This window comes from Sus scrofa, chromosome 3 (genome assembly GCF_054392235.1).
Source record: "Sus scrofa isolate SSC_HxYL_T2T_F1_AM1 chromosome 3, Sscrofa_HxYL_maternal_Yorkshire_Landrace_v2.0, whole genome shotgun sequence".
NCBI lineage: Eukaryota > Metazoa > Chordata > Mammalia > Artiodactyla > Suidae > Sus > Sus scrofa.
Window position 1 is genome coordinate 21,338,586 of NC_139385.1, and position 20,279 is coordinate 21,358,864.

Sequence of the window (20,279 nt, forward strand, 5' to 3'; positions counted from 1 at the left end):
GCAGAAAGCTGTGTAAAGACCATTATCTGACATAAACTAGAAATCCAACTGCTTCTCACCTAATGCCTCTTGGTCCCTAGAATTTGCATGTCAAGTTTTAACAAAGACTTTCTGCAAGCAAGGAATATCTCTAACTTTCCTTTTCTAATGGGTTATCTATCCACACACACACACACACACCCCAGAACAGGGGTTTTTGCTTTGCCCACTGCTGTCTGCCAAATGCCTAAAACTGCCTGGCCCCCAACCAATAAAGGCACGGAGGGAACAGGGGAGAGAGGGATGGAAGGGCGGGCACAGTTCTAGGGTTTCCAGAAGTTGAGAGACAGCGCCTCCTGGCACCAAGAGAAGGGAGGAAGCTGGGGCCTGGCGGGGGGGACTCGGAGCCAGAAATGACACCCGCTGGGAACAGGTTTAGTCACACCTACTTCCCCGGTGCCCGGGGCAGTAAGAACTCCCAAGGCAAAGATGCGCCCCTCGCGCCGCTCCTCGGGCAACGGATGGGACCATTACAGATGCTCCCCGCAGGGGAAGGAACACAACTGCGCCTTGTGGCTCCGCGGGAGCCGCGGATCCGCTGGGGGGTCACCGCCAGCAGGAGCTACTGCGGCTCGCGACCGACCGTGAGCGCTTCACGGACCCCTCCGCCAGGCAAACGAGTCCCCACTCCCCGGGACAGAGAGGACTCTGCACCGCCTCCTCGGCAGTGCGCCTCCACCTCACAGACGTCTCCCTGCCTCCCGGCTTCCCCGAGGACGCCCATTCCCCTTTCTCACACCTTTCCATCGTCTCTGGCAAAAATGCCTACGCCAGTCCCTCTGCCCCGAGGAAGCCGCTCCGCACCCCTCCTCATTCCCAAAGTGTCTCAGCGGCGAGTCACTGCGCTACGCGCTCTCGCGAGAGTCCACCGAGCAGCCCCCTCCCCCCAGCCCTTCGCCTGCGAGGCAGTCGCCCCTGAACCCCGCGGCGCGCGGGCTCGAGCGGCGCATGCGTCCCCACAGCTCCCAGCGCCCCCCGCGCAGTCCGCGAGCGGAGCGGACGAGGCCGCGAGTGTGGACTCGGCGGCTCCCTCTCCCCCCCGCCAGGCCTTGCTTGGTCCGCGCAGGCTTCTCTCCCCGCAGGGGCGGGCCCGCTTTGCGGCTTTTCGCAGCGTTCGAAGGTTTCCTGAGGACGTCCGGGGCCGCCTTGGGCCAGAAGAGTGGTGGCCTCGGACAACGCCGGCCCCCCACCAGCCACCCGCAGCGGCCTGGGAGCGCCGTCGCGCCCCGAGCCTCGCACCCGGGAACGGGCGGGGCCTGCACACCCGGCCCCACCCACTCGGCGCCTCGCTTCCCGGGAACCTGACCCGGGGTGTCTGACACACCCCCTCCTGAAGGGCTGTCCGACCCCGCCCTTCAGTCCTGGGTCCCCTTGATTTTCTCCCAGCCTTCTAGCCTCGCCGTTTCCGACCTTGCACTAAAAGATGCAGCCTGGGAAACCACATCGCGGGGACACGTCCTGTTTGGAGAAGAGGCCCAGTTTGGGGACCTCAGGGTACATGTTCACCTTTTCAAGGGTCTAGGATAGATTTGATTAATCAGCCTGGTGTATCCTGTGCCTGCTGCTGCCTTCACTTCCCTGCCTTCCCACACTTCCAGAACCATTAGCAGGGAGTTCTCGAGGTTTTGTTTGAGTCTCCTTTGAGCTCGACGTGAGGCTGACCCCTGGCTTAGAGCATGGCTGCATCCCTGGACCCTCAGATCCACGCGTCTCTGGAAGCTGAGGGATGCCTAATCATGAAGGTGGAAAAAGAGCCCGAGTGGGCATCGGAGCCCATTCTGGAAGGCTCGGACGGCTCTGAGTGTGAGACCTTTCGCAAATGCTTCAGGCAATTCTGTTATGATGATGTGACTGGACCCCATGAAGCTTTCAGTAAACTCTGGGAACTTTGCTGCCGGTGGCTGAAGCCAGAAATGCGTTCCAAGGAGCAGATCCTGGAGCTGCTCGTGATTGAGCAGTTTCTCACCATTTTACCTGAGAAGATTCAGGCGTGGGCACAGAAGCAGTGTCCGGAAAGTGGAGAGGAGGCGGTGGCCCTGGTAATACATTTGGAGAAAGAGAATAGAAGACTAAGACAACAGGTAAGAGAAGATTGTCCAAGTTTTTGTATTTAGCAAAAGGAATGGTGGGCAGGGGGTGCATTTCAGGAAATATTCATTATGGAAGAATAAATGGTACTAATGAAAGACCTTTAAGAGGAATGTACTTAAAAGGGATCAGAATTTCATATACAATAGGGGAAAAAAAGCTTTGATTGAAATATTTTCTTGCAAATGACACTAAACATGCATAATGTTTGCATAATGTCTCCCCTCCAAAAAAATTATTTGAGAGGCGTTCTCTTGTGGTGCTGCGGCTTAAGCAGCCAGGGTCGCTGCTGTGGCGCAGGTTCCATCCCTGGACCAGGAACGTCCACATGCAGTGGGCGTGGCCAAAAAAAATTTCTGAAAGTTAGTTCCTGTCTTGGCACAGCGGAAACTAATCCGACTAGGAACCCTGAGGTTGCGGGTTTGATTCCTGGCCTCGCTCAGGGGGTTAAGGATCCAGCGTTGCCGGGAGCTGCTGTGTAGGTTGCAGACACGGCTCGGATCTGGCGTTGCTGTGGCTCTGGTGTAAGCTCCGATTCCACCCCTAGCCTGGGAACCTCCATGTGCCGCGGGTGTGGCCCTAAAAAGACAAAAGACAAAAAAATATGTGAGAGAACAATACATTATACTTCACAGGATCTGCAGCTTGATCCTAAAAAGGTTTGCCCCCACCCAAAAAAGAAAGAACTTCATCACTTAGTCCAGGGCCCTCTGTAATCCTTTACGATTCCAATCCGTGTCTTTTGAAGCACCTTTATTGCCATTATCATTGTTGCTCTTCTCCAGTTTAATTGCTGACCCTCATTTGTCAGTGGCTTTGCATGCTCTTCTAGTTGTTTTTCAACAGTCCTTTCATTAACTTCATGAAATCCTGCAAGATTTGCATTTTCACCTTGCACAGAATTGGCATTTGTGTAAGGAACTATCAGCAGGTTGCTGTGTTGGTCAGAGATAGACACGAGATGTCGAGATTAATTTTCTAAGTTTTCAGTTCACTGATGAATTAATTTGTGTTCTCAGTCCTTTCACTTCTCTATGAATGTAATAGATGTGAGGCTCAAATACTGTCTGTTTTAATAACAAGCAGTTTCTGTATTTCACTCCTAACAGATATCCCACCCCCCATATATTAATAAAGTGCACTTTCCTATTCCCTTATGCCCATACTTCGGGACAGTGCTTTTGACCCAGTGTCCTCAGAGGCCCCGTTGGGAATGGAGTGAAATTTTCATTCCTTCTCACATCTTCTGTCCTTCTCTGATATCTTTCTGGGGGGCATTTGGCCTTAACCTGGCTCTCTTCCCCCCTGCCTTTTTTCCATTATGGTTTTGACTTTACTTCCCAGGTTAGTAGTCCTGTGCACTCAGAGAAGCAAGTCCCAGTTGGAGCAGCGTGGGAGGTGGCAGACTTTGAGCCAGAGCAGGTGGAGACCCAACCCAGGCTGATGTCTCAGGAGGAAGTTGAACGCCTTCACTCAGGACACCAGGAGCCGCTGAACCAAAAGAGAGAACTTCGGCCTTTACCCAAGAATGGTAAGAACTCAGAGCATGCCCTGGCAGAAACCATGCAGATTTGTTCTGTAGCCCCCAACACTCCGACTTGTTCAGAGTAGGTCCCCCTCAGTACACAGTTGAAAATAAATCGAGTGGTTGGGGAGAAAGACTTCATTAGCTTCAAGCATTGGGAAGGTGTATGACATAAAGAAAAGGGATCTTAAAGATGGAACCTGAGAAAACGGAAAGTGCCCAGGCTGGCCTTAGGATCTTAACAGTGTTGTATGAGAATCTCAATTCTACTGTAAGCTTCTGGCTTTTAGTACTGCAGCGTGTAGAAGTGTACATGTTCTTGGCTGACCGTAAACAACTTGGAAAAACTATTTGGAAGAGGAAATGAGGTTTCTTTGTGAAACGCGCCTCACAGCAAGAGCACAGAAGTGGCATATGAGAGGGAGAAACCATAAGACTTCATAGAGAAAGGACCACTTATGTTCACATCTGCCCGGAACATTAATGGATCCAGTCAAATGCAAGGAAATGAAGACTCCGTCTTTCCTAGTCCACAGTGCTCCCTCCATTCCCTGCATGTGCTTTCAGGCTTAAAGAGAGGAGTGGAAAGATCACTGAACCTGCAGTAGAAAGGCATGCGTGTATATCCTTTCTCTGCCCCTCTCTCGCTGTGATCTGGGGCAAGTAACATTAATTAACCTCTCTGTATTAATGCACAGGGATTAAGAGATTAGGCTTTGGAGGCAGACAACCTGGCCTCAAAACCCATCTCTGCCATCCCTGATCTGTGTGGGTGGCCTTGGTCAGGTTACTAAACGTCTCAAACTTTCCATTCTGTCATCTGTAAAATGAAAATAATAAGGTTGGTCGTGGAGATGAAAGGAGGCATCAGAAACGAGTCAGTGCATAATAGTGCTCAATAAATGTTAGTTTCCTTTCCCCCATAATGGCATGACGATTTTTAAACTTCAAATATATCTGACTGAACACAATCTCCCCTCAAAAGGCGAGTTTCGCCACGAATCCTTTCTGAAATTCATATTGTGATAGAATGAATTCGCAAATGTTAATGGTTTCTGGGTCTTTCAGTGTTTGTTCATCAGCTTCAGAGTTCCCTTGTTCACATGGAGTAGGTGCTGTCAGTTACTTTGCCTAATAAATTCCTGGTGTTCCTGGGTTTTGCTGTCCCAGGGTGATAAGGAATTCATAAAGTGGGAACATTTGTTCTGTTGAGGTCCTTACTGGGGGTGTAGAAGACAGAAAATCCGAGGGACAGGTATCTCAGAAAGGTGAATTTTTTCTAAGAGAAGACCTAGAATTTCAGCCAAGTGTTCCCAAGGGACTAATGTTTCCAAGGATGTGATTCCATTTGGTTCTGTAGAAAGTAGTAGAGCAAGCTTTTGAGGTCTTAGTCACAATCATATTTATTCTTTTTTTTTTTTCAAAGTTTTTTTTTTTTTTTTTGGTCTTTTTGCCGTTGGCCACTCCTGCGGCATATGGAGGTTCCCAGGCTAGGGGTCGAATCGGAGCTGTAGCTGCCAGCCTATGCCAGAGCCACAGCAACGCCAGATCTGAGCTGCATCTGCGACCTGCACCACAGCTCACGGCAACGCCGGATCCTTCACCCACTGAGCAAGGCCAGGGATCGAACCCACAACCTCATGGTCCCTAGTCGGATTCATTAACCACTGCACCACAATGGGAACTCCCTGGCTGTCCCCTTTCATCGTGACGTGTGCTCTCCAGTTCCCCACAGTCCTTACTTCTCCCCTTTTATGATGTACTTCACCTGCAAACTTCCAAAAAACATTAGCATGGGTGAGCCCTGCTGTAAGGTGCCCTGGTTTGGGGCATTATTTTGAACTCATTGAGAAAATGACCAGTTTCTGTTTATTGGGTTTTTAAGCCTGCTCATTTCCTAAAAGGAGAAGCAGCAGGAGTAAACAGGACTGAGCCCGCAATACTCATTGTTTGTTTCTCTTCTTACAGCTCAGCCTTCTCCCTGGGTTCCTGCTCCTGCTGATGATTGGAACACCATGGCTCAGGAAGTAACAGCCACACAACTTCCTGTTGGGTCCCAGGTAACTTGTAATTGTTCTCTCTCTGGCCTCCCTTCCTGGGATATTCAGTCACAGTATTTCCTGTGCCATCACTGTCCTCAAACTTACATACTCCCTCCAAGAGGCCTTTTCCCCCTTGCTGCTTTGCCAAGAAGACTGCACCCCACCTCTGTGTAATGGGACTCCTTGCTGGGCCATCTCTCTTATGATTCTTTCTAGGACCTTCTGCTTCATTTGGCACATAACGTACTCTTGTTTATCTGATTTTATTTCATTTTTAAAGTTTATTTTATTTTATTTTTATGGCCGCACCTGAGGCACATGGAAGTTCCCACGCTAAGGGTGGAAAAGGAGCTGCAACTGCTGTCCTACCCTACAACCACAGCAACACGGGATCCAAGCCACCTCTTGTGGCAGTGCGGGATCATTAAACCCCGGAGTGAGGCCAGGAAGCAGACCCGCATCCTCACAGAGACTAGTCGAGGTCTTAACCCACTGAGCCACAGTGGGAACTCCTGATTTTAATGTTTATTTAGGGCCTTTCTGTGCTTTATCCACCATCATTCATCCTTCAAAAACCCATGTGTTTATCTTGGTAGTCATTAATGTTGGTGTGTTACAGAGACCAGGGAAAGATATCCACATGGCAAGAGGTTTTCCCTACAAAAAGAGTGTGCATCAGATTCCTGCTCACAGAGACCTCTGCGGGGATATTAGAAAGGAGAGTGTTGGGAACATGGTCTCCCTGGGTAAGGATTCTATCCCTTTTCAAATAAAAGATTTGGGGATTCTCATATATTCACTTCTACCTATGATAAAGTAGTTATAAGTGTTATCACTTTAAGGACTTCCATGGATTGTCTGGTCATCTCTATGGTCTAGCATAGACCATGTTCTCTTACCTCGCTCATGCCTTTCTTCCAATTTATAGTCTAGATTTATACATACTCTTATAATTTAGTGATTAAAACACTGGAGAGGTTTATATGCGACTGTCATATTATTTAAGTAAACTTATCCACCTCCACTAGATTAAAAACTCCATAAAGTCACAAGGTCTTTTTAGGATTTGTTTTTATGTAACCCATAGTAACCCCAGAACTGTGCATAGAGCCTGACGTATGGGTGGGTGCCCAGCAAATATGTGTTGGATGGATAGAACTCTTATAAGTGAAAGAAAAGGAAATAATTTCCGTCCAATAACTTGGATAACATGTTGTGAAATATTTAAATAGCACAAATTTTTACGGGTACACATAACTACCGAGGTAGAATTTTACAAGCAGACTTTTGAAGAATTACATTGTCTGCTTTAGCAGCAGGGATAAGTCTGGTTCCTTCGTATGTAAGCTGCAAGTCTTACTGCAGATTACTGATGAATAAAATTATAGGCTTAAAATGTACACATAGTATTATTAAAATGAAATACAGTTGAAAATGCAGTTCCTCCGTGGCAGTAGCCACATCTAAGTTATTCAATAGCTGTATTGGACAGCATGGTTATAGAACATTTTCATCATCACAGAAAGTTCTGTTGGACAACAGTACATATGCCCAACAAAGTATAGAAATGGCAAAATGGGCCATGTCAAACTGATTGAATAAAGCTAAACCAACAATCATTTATAATTAGAAAGCAATTAAAGCAATAGAAAAAAAAAATGACCAACGTAAGGTGACACGGATGTCACACCGGTAACAAAGCACTGTTCCCAAAACAGCAGGCCCCTTTGATTTTAATTTTCACTTAGGGGCTCTGTGCTTCATCACCAGTCATCCATCCTTCAAAGATCCGTGTGGTTATCTCAGTAGTCATTGCCGTTGATGTTATTCAGGGACCAGAAAAAGATGTCCCAATGGCAGTTGCATCCACAATAGGTGTTTCCTACTGTTGCCTTGAATCACACAGCATCCACACCCAGGAAAATAATGAATTAGAGTCCTTAGTACAATCTGCCATGAATGGGTTAGAGACTGTGGACATTCAGATTTAGCCCAGGGCTTCCTTGTGTAATAGTTACATATGGAAAGGCCCCGGCCCAGAGGACCTGGCCCAGTCTTTTTTATCAGAGCTTGTAACCTGTAGGCTCATGGGCTGAATTTAGCCTATAAATATATGGGGGCCTTGCACAGAGTTTTAATTTGAAATTTGTTTACAAATCTGAATTTCCAGGACCGCTTGAAAACGCAAACGTCAGACACAATGGGCCCCGCTTCTCACACAGTAGCAGTTGACCAGGGCTGAGTGGAGGAGCTCACGCTGAGCTGCCACGGCTCTCGCTCCAGCCACCGCACTCCTTTACTTTGCCTGCCTGGTCCTTGGACACATTTGAACTTCCGCTGTCCCTACACTAACATCTCCTGTGTAAAAACTGAAGAGCAAATCTCCACCCTCAGGGTTCTTTCACCAAGAATTTGATTTCATGCTGCTTCTCTAAGAGAATTCTTGAAGCTCCTGGTTCATTGTGTGTATTGGGAGTTTGTGGGGGGCAGTTGGCCAGGCCCATGGCATGCGGAAGTTCCCAGGCCAGGGATCAAACCTGAGCCACAGCAGCAACCCAAGCCCCAGCAGTGATAATGCCAGATCCTCAACCCACTGCACCATAGGGGAATGCCCTATTTTTTTTTTTTTTTTTTTTGTAGAAGGAAACTAAATGGTATTGTGTATCTATTAGGCATTGGACACTTTACGGGTGATCACTTATTTAATGTTCCCAGAACCTCATTGAATAGATGATATTATTCCCTAGGAAACTGAGGCCCAGAGAGATTAAGAAACTTCCCCTGGTCAAAACATAAAGTGGAGCTAGGATTCAAATAAGGTGGAGCTAGGACTCAAACTTAAGACATGTTGATCTCCACAATACTGTAAGGTAAAACACTCCAGTTGCTTTCCTGTTCTTACATGTCTATCCCATTAACTGTGCCAGAATAGCTCCAAAAATTCTTGACTTCTCATCTCCTATAGCCCCAGGATATATATATGTGTGTGTGTATCTTGAGGAAGGGGAGTGAGGGGGTGTGGGGAGCAGATGTAAGCTCAGTTTATTTTATAAGTAAAGAATACTGATTACATACTGAGAAGGAATCAAAGGCCATGAAATGTGTGGTTCTTACCCTCAAAGGTTTTCCTTTAAGAACTGGCTGGGGCAAGAAGTGGTCCATGAGAAGTGAAATGGTGGTATGAGTTAGTACATGATTGTGGCAAATCATTGGTATGAGAATTTAGTGAGCACTGTCGTGGGGGAAGAGGGCTTTGGAAAGGAGATGAACTGGATGTGACCTTTAAAGGAGAGGTGTGAACAAGTGGTCCAGGAGAGCATGCTGCGGCAGAAGATCGGAGCATGCATTGTGAGCTCTCTGGCATGAAGTATGTTTCTCTTACTATAGGAAGTACAGTGACAACATCTAACAAGATCCCCCGGGTGGAGCAAAGAAAGGAGCCATGGACCATAGGTCTGCATTCCTCTAGTAAGAGGAATATCCTACGAAGCAGCTACGTCAAGGAAAAGCCAGTTCCTGCTCTTCAGGTCCCTGCAAGGAATGCAGGGAAAACCTGGAGAGAACAGCAGCAGTGGGGTTTGGAAGATGAAAAAATAGCAGGTGTGCATTGGAGTTACGAGGAAACAAAGACTTTTCTTGCCATCCTCAAAGAGTCTCGCTTTTATGAAACCCTTCAGGCCTGTCCCCGAAACAGCCAGGTATATGGTGCTGTAGCGGAATGGTTGCGAGAATGTGGCTTCCTCCGAACGCCAGAACAGTGTCGGACCAAGTTCAAGAGTCTCCAGAAGAGCTATCGAAAAGTGAGAAATGGCCACGTGCTAGAACCCTGTGCCTTCTTTGAAGACATGGACGCTCTCTTGAACCCCACAGCTCATGCTTCATCCACGGATAAGCCAAAGGAGATTCTCTCTCTCCCCAGACTAAAGAGGATCAGTATCAGTGCTAAAGAACGGATCAACCTGGTGGAGGAAGAAGATGCTGCAGAAGAATCTGATGGGGATGAGATGGGCGTTGAGTTTATCCGGAAGTCTGAGCTTCACGGTGCTCCTGTCTTATTTCAGAACCTGAGTGGTAAGGATTGTGCTTTTTTTTTTTTTTCCTTGTAAGAAAATGGATGATGTGGCCTTGTCGAAAAGCGAGTAGACCAGAAGTGACCAAAGCCAGGGAATTCTGCCACGCACACCTTGCCACTAATCGCTATGATTGGCCACATAATCGAAAGTACTCCCAGAGGTATGTTGCCACCCCCAGTGCAGTGGGGTTAGAGCCAGGTTAGAGCACAGGATGGAATTTGAGTATGTGGGGGCAATGGAAGGATGACAGATGGAGTCCAAGGATTCTAAGGGTCTAATGTTATCTGAGAATTGTTATAAAGCAGATAAGTATTAACTTGTAACAGTCAAGGATACATTATTATACTCTTAGGGATAGCCAAAGAAGGTGTTACTAACAAAATAATAATAATAATAATTGACATTCTAAAAGAAGAAAGGACAAAAAAAGTAGATGCATCAATTGGGGGAAAAGACAGTAAAATGGTAGCTAATCCAAATGTCATTAATGTAAGACCCCAGAGATGTTGAACTTAGAAAGACAGAAAAAGATACTATGAAAAGAGAGATGGTGTTGAAATTTGAGGACTGAGACGTGCAGTATTAAACCACCGGTTAGTATCTGTCTGACATCACATGATTACTTTAAACTTCAATTTTCTATCTGAAATATGGCTAAGAATACTAGGGTTGCTCGAGTCAAATGAGATAATATAAAGGCATCCTGCAGATGCCAAAATGCAATAAAACTTTGCCTGTGTCACTGTGACTAGTAATGTTTCTGTATTCTACCTTAAGAAAAGATAATTTACTAGACAGAATGGAAAAATAAACTGGCTAGGAGAGCTAAGACTATACTCATGACTTATTCAAAAGAAGCATATCTCAGGAACGATGTGGGGAAATGCCCTGTGCATATACACGTATTCAGGATTCTGGAAATCCATAGACATGAGGGTTGGGTGGTTTCAAATATGAGAATCCAGGGACAGGCCTGGAAGAGGCCACCCAGTAAAGTGGAGGAGAGAAATACCTTTCCCACTCTAGATCACAAAACACCCCCAAAAAATGTTTAACAAAGTGTATTCAGACACATCCCGAAAAGTTTTATTCTGCTATAAAAGCAGGACGCCTGCTTATCTTACAGGTCATTTCGTCTCTCAAAGTAGAGGACCCAGTGACATCAAACACTGTCCTAGACATAGTTCTTCTCTTCAAAGAAGACAGGCTAAAGAATGATAGGAACTTTGGAAGAATGATAGGAACTTTCGGGGAAAAGTTCCTTCTGGGTGTCCTAGTCCATTATTCCTGACCATTTTGAAGAGACCGCTAAATCTTGTTTTTTGTTTTTGTCTTTTTGCGGCCGCACCTGCGGCATATGGAAGTTCCCAGGCTAAGGGTCAAATGGGAGTTACAGCTGCCAGCCTACCCTACAATCACAGCAGCACAGGATCCGAGCCGCATCTGTGACCCAGCTCACGGCAATGCTGGGTCCTTAACCCTCTGAGCGAGGCCAGGGATCAAACCTGTGTGCTCATGGATACTAGTCAGATTCATTTCCACTGAGCCACGACAGGAGCTCCAAGAGAGCTAAATCTTCAATAACCATAGCAGTGGCAGATTTGGGGGATTGCATTTTTATTCTACCAAGTAAACTTCGAGATCTCTTTATCAGCTTTAATTTTAAAATCCTAGTGGGACTTTGACTTTAGAGATTCATTTGAGAATTGATATCTATATAACATAAGTCTTCTTAGCCAGAAGCATAGTGTCTTTTTTTTTCACTTTTTCATCTTTTTAATTTTTATTTTTATTTTTTTGTTACTCAAATGAATTTATCACATCTGTAGTTGTATAATGATCATAACAATCCAATTTCACCAGAAACATAGTGTGTTTGCATTCTTTCTCGTTCTTTTATGACATTCAATATGATATTATAGATTTTCCTGGGAATGGGATTTGTTTTCTTGTACTGCTTATGTTTTGTAATGTATCAAGGCTACAGACACCTTGTTTCTTTGAACTTTATCCTTGAATGGCAGGTGTGCACTGGGGCTATGAGGAAACCAAGACTTTTCTTGAGATCCTCCGTGAGACTCGGTTTTACGAAGCGCTGCAAGCCTGTCATCGAAAGAGCAAGTTGTACGGGGCTGTGGCCGAACAGCTGCGAGAGTGTGGCTTCCTCCGGACGCCGGAACAGTGCCGGACCAAGTTCAAAAGCCTTCAAAAGAGTTACCGCAAAGTGAAAAACGGTCATGTGTTGGAATCCTGCGCCTTCTACAAGGAGATGGACGCCCTGATTAACTCTCGGGTGCCTGCCCCTCCCGCTGGCACCCCAGAAGAAGTCCCATCACCCTCATTTCAAGAGAGAGAGGACATTGAGATTGAACCCCAGGAACCTGTGGGCTGGGAACCTGAAGAGGCCTCACAGGAGGCAGTAGTTGAAGATTCCGGCAGCGAGAGAATGAGTGAGGAGGAAATTGTACAAGAGCCAGAGTTCCTGGGACCTCCAGGGCTGCTGCAAAGCCCGCATGGTAAGGGTCATCAGGGGTGGTGGTCTAAGGAGGAGGAAGCGGGACTAGCAGATCAGAAGATCTGGCACATTGCTCATGAGTGTCCATTCATCAAGCAGATGTTGGCGTGTCCTGTGCCATTTGAGGAAGAGGGAAGGTAGCGATGAATAAAACAGAGTCCCGGGAGTTCCTGTCAAGGTTCAGCAGTTAACAAACCTGACTGGTATTCCTGAGGACGTTGGTTCGATCCCTGGCCTCGCTCAGTGGGTTAAGGATCCAGCGTTGCCGTGAGCTGTGGTGTAGGTCGCAGACACTGCTCAGATCCAGCGCTGCTATGGCATCGGCTGGCAGCTACAGTTCCAATTCAACCCCCAGCCTGGGAACCTCCATATTCTTCGGGTGCAGCCCTAAAAAGACAAAAAAAAAAAAAATAGAGTCCCTGTTCTTGTGATGCTTCTGTGCAAGGGAGGAGCTTATACGCTCATGATTTGGTCTTTGGGATCTCAGCCTCAGTTTTCGTGTATATGAAGCAGATAATGTTTTATATCTCGTAGAAATACTGAACTTGGAATCATACATGAGAAACACTCAGATTGAGGAGGTATGTCAGTAAGCTCAAGACAGAAATGTCAGTTATATGTGGTGTGTGGGAGAAAAGGGACACACAGAGCCAAAATGATAAAGAGGCTTTATTCTGGTTCTGAGCTCCACCCGGGGGTTTCCCAGGGACTGCTGGCTGCCCTCATCCACATCTCACCAGCAGCCAGCCTTAAAAGTTTCAAAACTAAATTCAGCATCTTCCTTCCTACACCATGGCTCTTCCCTGTGTCCTCCCACAGGGCATCCAGACTTAAAAGAGATTTTTTTGATGCTTTCTCTCTCATTGTTTACATCCAGGCAAATGACCTGTTTTCTTCAACCATTGTAGAACCTCCATCTGTCCTCTCTTTAGTTACCATAACCTCTGCCCTAGTTTAGTCTTTCTCTGTCTCTTGCCTAAACTACTGTAAAAGCCTCCAAACTGGTTTTCTCCATTCCACTTGTTTTAAGGCCCCACAGCCATCGTTAACCTGAGCCTATCTTTCCAACCTTGCCTGTTAATTAGTTTCCTTCTGTACTCTGTGATTTTTTTTTTTTGTCTTTTTGTCTTTTGTTGTTGTTGTTGCTATTTCTTGGGCCGCTCCCGCGGCATATGGAGGTTCCCAGGCTAGGGATTCAATCGGAGCTGTAGCCACCGGCCTACGCCAGAGCCACAGCAACGCGGGATCCGAGCTGCGTCTGCAACCTACACCACAGCTCACGGCAACGCCGGATCGTTAACCCACTGAGCAAGGGCAGGGACCGAACCCGCAACCTCATGGTTCCTAGTCGGATTCGTTAACCACTGCGCCACGACGGGAATTCCTGTACTCTGTGATTTTTTTAAGAAGAACATTAGAAAAGGAAGTTGACAGCGAATGCTCCCTGGTGGTATTTACAGGGGAACTTGTAGTATGAGAGCTGAAATTGTTAACTCTGGAACTATTAGGTTGATAACATTGATAACTTTGGAAACAAAGTCCTTTGGTGCCATCTCTTGTCAATCTTGTAGTTTAAGGGGAGCTTCAGACCTGTCACCAAATTATCAGGCTCTGTCTGAGCCAACTGCTAGCCTGTCGCTTCTTCCAAATCCCAGGATGAGGTTGAACCCAATTAGAACTCTTCAAAAAATGGCATTGTTAGGGCTTCTTACCTGAGTCACTGGATTCACTGGGGGCTGCCTTCCTCTTCCAGCCCGGGTCTCAGCTGCCCCACTGGGGACTGAGAGATGTGGGCAGTTTCAGCTCAGTGTGGAAGGAAAGTAACGTTGCAGTCAGCAAGTAGAAATTCTGAGGAAGGCAGGTCTGAGAATCACACCTGGACCGGGCCTGAGTTACACAGTTTGTGAAATATTTATGGGTGACATAATGTGATCTGAATTTACTTCAACATAATCTGGGTAGAGAGAGCAGGGAGCATGCGGGAATAGAGATGAAACACACCAAGACTGACCATGAGTAGATGGTTGGGTAAGTAGTTCGTGGAAGTACAGTTTACATACTGTTCCCTACTTTTCTGTATGTCTGAATATTCCATAAAGAAATGTTAATACAGGAGTTCCTGTTGTGGCTCAGTGGTTAACTCACCCAACTAGCATCCTTGAGGACGCAGGTTCGATCCCTGGCCTCGCTCAGTGGGTTAAGGATCCGGCATTGCCGTGAGCTGTGATGTAGGTTGAAGATGCGGCTCGGATGCGGCGTTGCTGTGGCTGTGGTGTAGGCCAGTGGATATAGTTCTGATTTGACCCCTAGCCTGGGAACCTCCGTATGCCAAGAGTGCATCCCTAAAACGACAAAAAAAAAAAAAAAGAAGGAAGAAATGTTAATACCGAAACCCCACAGTTAATAAGTGATCAGGATGGAATCAGAACTAGAGCCGTCTGATTCTCTTCACCACGCCATGCTCCCTGTTGAGAAAACTTCCCAGGAAGGCTGGGTCCAAGATGTACCTTGGGGTGTAGATGAAGGAGAGAGGAGATAACTCCATTCCGGTGAACAGAACAAGATTTAAGTTAGATGTGGTCCACCTGTGAGACAGGCAGAAACCCAAAGTGACAGGAACATTTGAGAAGAAAGAAATACTCTTGGATAGGCTGACTGGATATTGGTGAACTTAGAAATCCATTGAGGAATTTGGACTTGATCATTAGAATCTACTCCAAACACTGGTGAAGCATAGTGTGCTCTAGTATGGATGAGAAGTTTGGAAAGCAGGATGAACTGAAGTAGAATTTCAGGGAGAGATGCTAACTTGCCCCCATGTTAATCAGAATACAGCTGGGGAATAATGGCTTGACCTCTTTTTTTTTTTTTTTTTTTTTTTGTCTCTTTGCCTTTTCTAGGGCCGCTTCCCACGGCATATGGAGGTTCCCAGGCTAGGGGTCGAATCGGAGCTATAGCCGCCAGCCTACACCAGAGCCACAGCCATACGGGATCCGAGCCGCGTCTGCAACCTACACCACAGCTCACAGCAATGCTGGATCCTTAACCCACTGAGTGAGGCCAGGGATCGAACCCTCAACCTCATGGTTCCTAGTCGGATTCGTTAACCATTGTGCCACAACGGGAACTCCAATATTGGCTTGACTTCTAATTCAATTCTGGAAACATTTCTGAAGGCTTTACTTGGTGCCGGGTGTTATTGGCTCTTCATGGAACTGAAAGAAAATCAGCCCCCCCCCCATGAACCAGGAAGACTGAGGCCAGTGAAGCATGTGGAGACCCCAATACCCGAGGCCCGTCAGCCGTACTGTTGATGTTAATACAGGACTGGTCTGACATGTTCTTTTTTTTTTTTTTTTTTTTTTTTCAGATTTTGAAATTGGAAGTAGTTTCAAGGAAGATGCAACACAGGTAATCTATAAGGACCTGGAACAGCACAGGGCATTAATAGAAAAGGCCAAAAGGGTTGTTTCCCAGAATGCTGATCCAGGCAAACATCACAAAAGAGAATGCATCTCAGGAAGACAGTGGGAAAACCTTCAAGGAATCAGACAGGGAAAACCGATGGCTCAGCCTAGAGACTTGGGGAAAGCTGTAGTGCATCAGAGGCCTTTCCTGGGGAAGAGGCCCTACCGACTTCTCAGGTACGGAGAAGGCTTCGGGCGGAGTGCCCGCCTTCTGTGCCGGATGCCCCATCAGAAGGAAAACCCTTACAAGTGTAGCGTCTGTGGGAAGTGCTTTGGTAGGAGCAGGAGTCTAATCAGACACCAAAGAATCCACACAGGAGAAAAACCTTTTAAGTGTCTCGACTGTGGGAAAAGCTTTAACGACTCCTCCAACTTCGGCGCCCACCAGAGAATCCACACGGGAGAGAAACCCTACAGATGCGGCGAGTGCGGGAAATGCTTTAGTCAGAGCTCGAGTCTCATTATTCATCAGAGAACCCACACTGGAGAGAAGCCCTATCAGTGCGGGGAGTGTGGGAAAAGCTTTACCAACAGTTCTCATTTCAGCGCCCACCGGAGAGTCCACACCGGCGAGAATCCCTACAAGTGTGCGGACTGCGAAAAAAGCTTCAATAACTGCACAAGATTTCGAGAACATCGGCGGATACACACCGGTGAGAAGCCCTACGGATGCGCCCAGTGTGGCAAACGTTTCAGCAAGAGTTCTGTTCTCGCCAAACACCGGGAGGTTCACACCAGAGAGAAGCTCCTGCCCCACCCTCCAGCTCTGTATTCCCCCGAGAACCCACAGAAGGGAAAGACTGACCAGTTCAGGACAAGTTTTTGATGATGAGCCCTTCCCACATGTCCCTTTAGCTGCTCTACCCTCATCCCACTCTGGGAAGCAATCTTTTCTTAGCTCTAAAGTGTGAGTAAGCTTGCGAGTATAAATAAAGACTTGGATCCTGTTCTCACCTCCGCCTCTACCTCGATCGGTCTGTTTTCCCCCTTCTGTGTGTCTCAGCTTTTCCTTTAACACAGTGGGGAAGGTACAGCGTCAGAGTACAGAGTGAAGTTCCTTCAGCAGGCCGAGGCCATGGCTATGGGATCTCTAAATCCAGCAACATCCAAAGCCTTCAGTGTGGGCGAGAGCCACTTCCAAGGAGATAAAAAATGCTCGGGTTTTTTCACTGTCTACCACGTGTGATCCTGGGTGCAGCTTGATCATAGTGTTTTGTGTTTGCGTAGACCTTTCAGGAGTCTGAGAAGATCCACCTCAGACCCATCTTGGTTTTGAAGATATTCAAAAAAGGAGCTTGGAGATTTTGTTGTTTCCTTCCGAAGCCTGCTGCAGCGTCCGTTTTCTACATCCAGAAGTTGCTCTAAACGGCTGGGGTGGAATCCCTGTGTTGTCACTGGAACCGTGCCTGGCCCTCCACAGAGATGAGAAGCAACTAATGACCATCGTCCTTGAGAGACTCACCTTTTCTGTCCCTGAAGACTGAATCCCCCCGTGGCTGTGGCTTCTCCAGCTGCTAAGTAATCCAGTTCCTTTTCCTGTTTCTCATATGTCCCACACGTACCTCTTCATGGTTCTGGGTGTCCTGTCTGACTCTTGTGAACCACCATGGCCTCCTCAGCTTTGAATCACCTGCATGCTTGTGGTGTGTCTCACTAAAGGAGAATTTCAGACACATTCTAGTTCTGAGTGTGTAACTTCCAAGGTTTTCATCTAGAAGATGACCATAGTGTTGGTACATTTCCTGCCTCCCAACCACGCACTTCAGTATAACCACATACAACGATAGTTTTCTAAAACTCTAAGTGGATAGGGAAGAATCGAGGTATGTTCCGTATCCCCAAGACCAGTGGACCCCTCGGTCCTGTTTTAGGTCAGGTAGCCACCTTGGTCCAGACCAACACACCAGGGCTGCTTGTTAAGGGTGCCATGCTCTTTTCTGAGGCTTCTTGTCCCTGTTCACAGGAGCATAAATCTCCCTGGAGAGCCCTGAGGAACTGGGACCATCCCATGGCTCACTGAGTGAAGGTGCAAATATGTACAGAACCTTTCCGCCCAGGATACTGTTTTTGTTTTCCTCATTTAGATGGTGGTCTGAAAAATCTCTTTGATCATCCCCAGCAGTAGCCCAATAAATATTGAAAGAAAGGTTCAGATGAGGAGATGGTTCATTTCTGGACATCACAGATGAAAACCAGGATTTGGGCAGCCAAGGCTGACTTCAGGATGAGGCCAGTGGTATTTATCCCCTTCATGTGAAGGTAACTTCAGGGGCTTGGAGGAGGGAGAAGTCCTAAGTTTCGTGGGAAGGTAATCAGGGTCAGATTATTCTTTTCAGCGTCTCTTTTCCTTCGTCAGATGCTGTCTTTTTTGAGGACATCTGACTATGTTTGAATCTTTTGAAACTTGTTCAACTAAGTCCCAAGGAGGGTAGGCAGTGGAGAAAGAAATCCGGCTTATGGTGCCAGAATAGGGTGTGGCCTGTTGGAAGACAGGTGACTCAGGTAAACACTGATAAATGTTTCTTATCTACACGTGTCAGACATGTTACTGTTTGTTCACATCCCAGTCGGTTGATTGCCTTGGTGTTGTCTGAATTCTAGGCTACTCATGGTAAACGTAGTTTCATGTTGGTCATGTGCCTGCCGCAGTTACGGTGTGTGTGGTGCCAGTGGGTGTGTGCTTCTATTGTGTAGACGGTCTGGAATTCCAGCACTGGAGAAGATGCGCATTAGTAGAAACCACCACTTAGTAATAGGTCCCCAGGATTGATAATTATATCAAAGCATGATTCGGGAAAGTAGATGATTTACTCCTAAGTATTTCTTAAGCACTGTTCTGTGTAAGGCTATGTTCTAGGCACAGTGAGGGATATGAAAATGAAAAAAAAAGGCGTAGTGTCTGTGCTCAAGGAACTTGCAATCTGATGGAGGAAGTATTGCAGCAAAGGCAATGCCAGTTACCTTCATGTCCGTTACAGAAGATCAACAGTTTATTCATGAAAAAGGTTACCTTCACCTGCAAAAAAGAATCTTTCTAGTTGCCTAAGATCACATTCTGTACCTCGGTCTCTTCAGTTCCCCCACTGACAGGAAAGGCTCAAGACTCATTCCCTCTCCAGTGGGACAGACTCATTCCATCTGTCTCATATGTCTGGGGTCAAGATGAGGTGGAATTTGGACTCCCTTCCCCATACCCAGTTGTAACTGGGGTATTTGAACGTGTATTAAATTTACTTAATAAACTTCATTTCTGCTTCTGAAGAAACAGAAAGTCTGAGTCCACCATCTTAGACCAAAACTCTTTGTCATCTATCTTTTTTCAGGTGGACCATGAAATTTGAGATGACTATACCTCCTCTGATTAATGTGTCTCTGACATCACGTAGCACTGCCTTTATGAAGGTCCATAGGATAGTTTTTTCTTAGGGCTCAGTACTAGGGAAAACTCTGATCCTAAAGGCAAAAAAAAAAAAAAAAAAAAGTAACAAGCACTGTGAATTTATATATATATATAAAACTTACTGCTTTTCTTTGTTCTGGCTGCTGGAATAAAGAAACTTACAAAAACAAAACTTACAACTCACCTCAACCTGCTCTCTAAAACCTATATTTATTTCATCCTGTCTTATACCTTTAAAAATTACCCCAAATCTTATTTTTACAAGCGGTGTAAACAAGCATTTTATTCTCTGACCTCTTCCCCAAGGCACTGTGGAACCTGGCTTGTATCCCTGCCTAGGCTTCCTTGGTTACTCCCATGATACCCCTGTTCTTACCAGTTTTTTTTATTACACAAACAACCTACTTTATTCATCTGGGGAAAAAAAAAAAAAAAGCTTAGGTTTTTTTTAAAGAAGAACATGTCAAAATGTCCTTAAACAGCTCAGGACAGCCTGCCATGTAGAATAAGCTTTAGACCAGAAGCCAAAAGATAGATTTCAGCCCTGTCGATACCACTTCCTGAGCGTAGTTTGACAAATGAGCCTCTCTCTGGGCCTGAGAGCCTTACCTGCAAAGAAGTTGGGCGTGATTGCCAAGACTGCTCAGGCTCGAAGGTTTGTGAGGCCATGGAGCATAGCGCAGGTGAGGAAGCAGCGCTAAGACCAGACCACCGGCCTGCCTCGCTCGCCGCAGGCATCCTCGGGCCGTGCTGAATCCATTTCCTCCTTTATAGGAAGATGATGCGGTGAGCAGTGCAGGAGCTCGATCAGTAAGGAGAAAAGACAAACCCATCCAATAGCAGTCACCTCCACAGGCAGTGGCAGGCAGCTGCTGTGACGAGAGCCTGTTGTGCGAGCTCTGGTGCCCAATGACAGACAAGACGCAACTCTGAGGGAGCCAGGGAAACCCCAGATGCAAGGAGCATCTGAGTAACTTGCGTAGCGATAAGCCTTTGCCTCTGAATGCATTCCAGCTACAAATGTACGTCTGCTCATTGTTTTGTATTAACGTCCACTGAAGATGTCGTCTTGAACACTTGTACGTGAAATAAATGTCTACAATAAATGACTCCCGTTGGTTTTTGCCGTA

The 20,279-nt window shown here is 46.6% G+C and overlaps 1 protein-coding gene across 3 annotated transcripts; it reads left to right on the plus strand.

Moving 5' to 3' along the window:
* Nucleotides 1–898: 898 nt before the first annotated feature.
* On the plus strand, nucleotides 899–19,014 carry ZKSCAN2 (zinc finger with KRAB and SCAN domains 2). 3 transcript variants are annotated; one of them, XM_003124536.7, is made up of 7 exons: nucleotides 899–2,120; nucleotides 3,472–3,658; nucleotides 5,621–5,712; nucleotides 6,314–6,440; nucleotides 9,082–9,765; nucleotides 11,792–12,283; nucleotides 15,653–19,014. In XM_003124536.7, the coding sequence occupies exons 1-7, from the start codon at nucleotides 1,716–1,718 to the stop codon at nucleotides 16,573–16,575; spliced, it is 2,910 nt and encodes a 969-aa protein (XP_003124584.5). In that variant the 5' UTR covers nucleotides 899–1,715; the 3' UTR covers nucleotides 16,576–19,014. The 3 variants fall into 3 exon arrangements, with proteins under 3 accessions (XP_003124584.5, XP_084873294.1, XP_084873295.1); XM_085017168.1 differs by lacking the exon at nucleotides 6,314–6,440; XM_085017169.1 differs by lacking the exons at nucleotides 899–2,120; nucleotides 3,472–3,658; nucleotides 5,621–5,712; nucleotides 6,314–6,440 and adding an exon at nucleotides 8,428–8,564.
* The last annotated feature ends 1,265 nt before the right edge of the window (nucleotides 19,015–20,279 follow it).

Excerpts from the sequence above, each read along its gene's own strand:
- ZKSCAN2 (XM_003124536.7), top strand. The coding sequence starts at position 1,716 with ATGGCTGCATCCCTGGACCCTCAGATCCACGCGTCTCTGGAAGCTGAG. Across the intron at positions 5,713-6,313 it reads AACTTCCTGTTGGGTCCCAG|AGACCAGGGAAAGATATCCA; the intron begins GTAACTTGTAAT and ends GGTGTGTTACAG. Across the intron at positions 12,284-15,652 it reads GCTGCTGCAAAGCCCGCATG|ATTTTGAAATTGGAAGTAGT; the intron begins GTAAGGGTCATC and ends TTTTTTTTTCAG.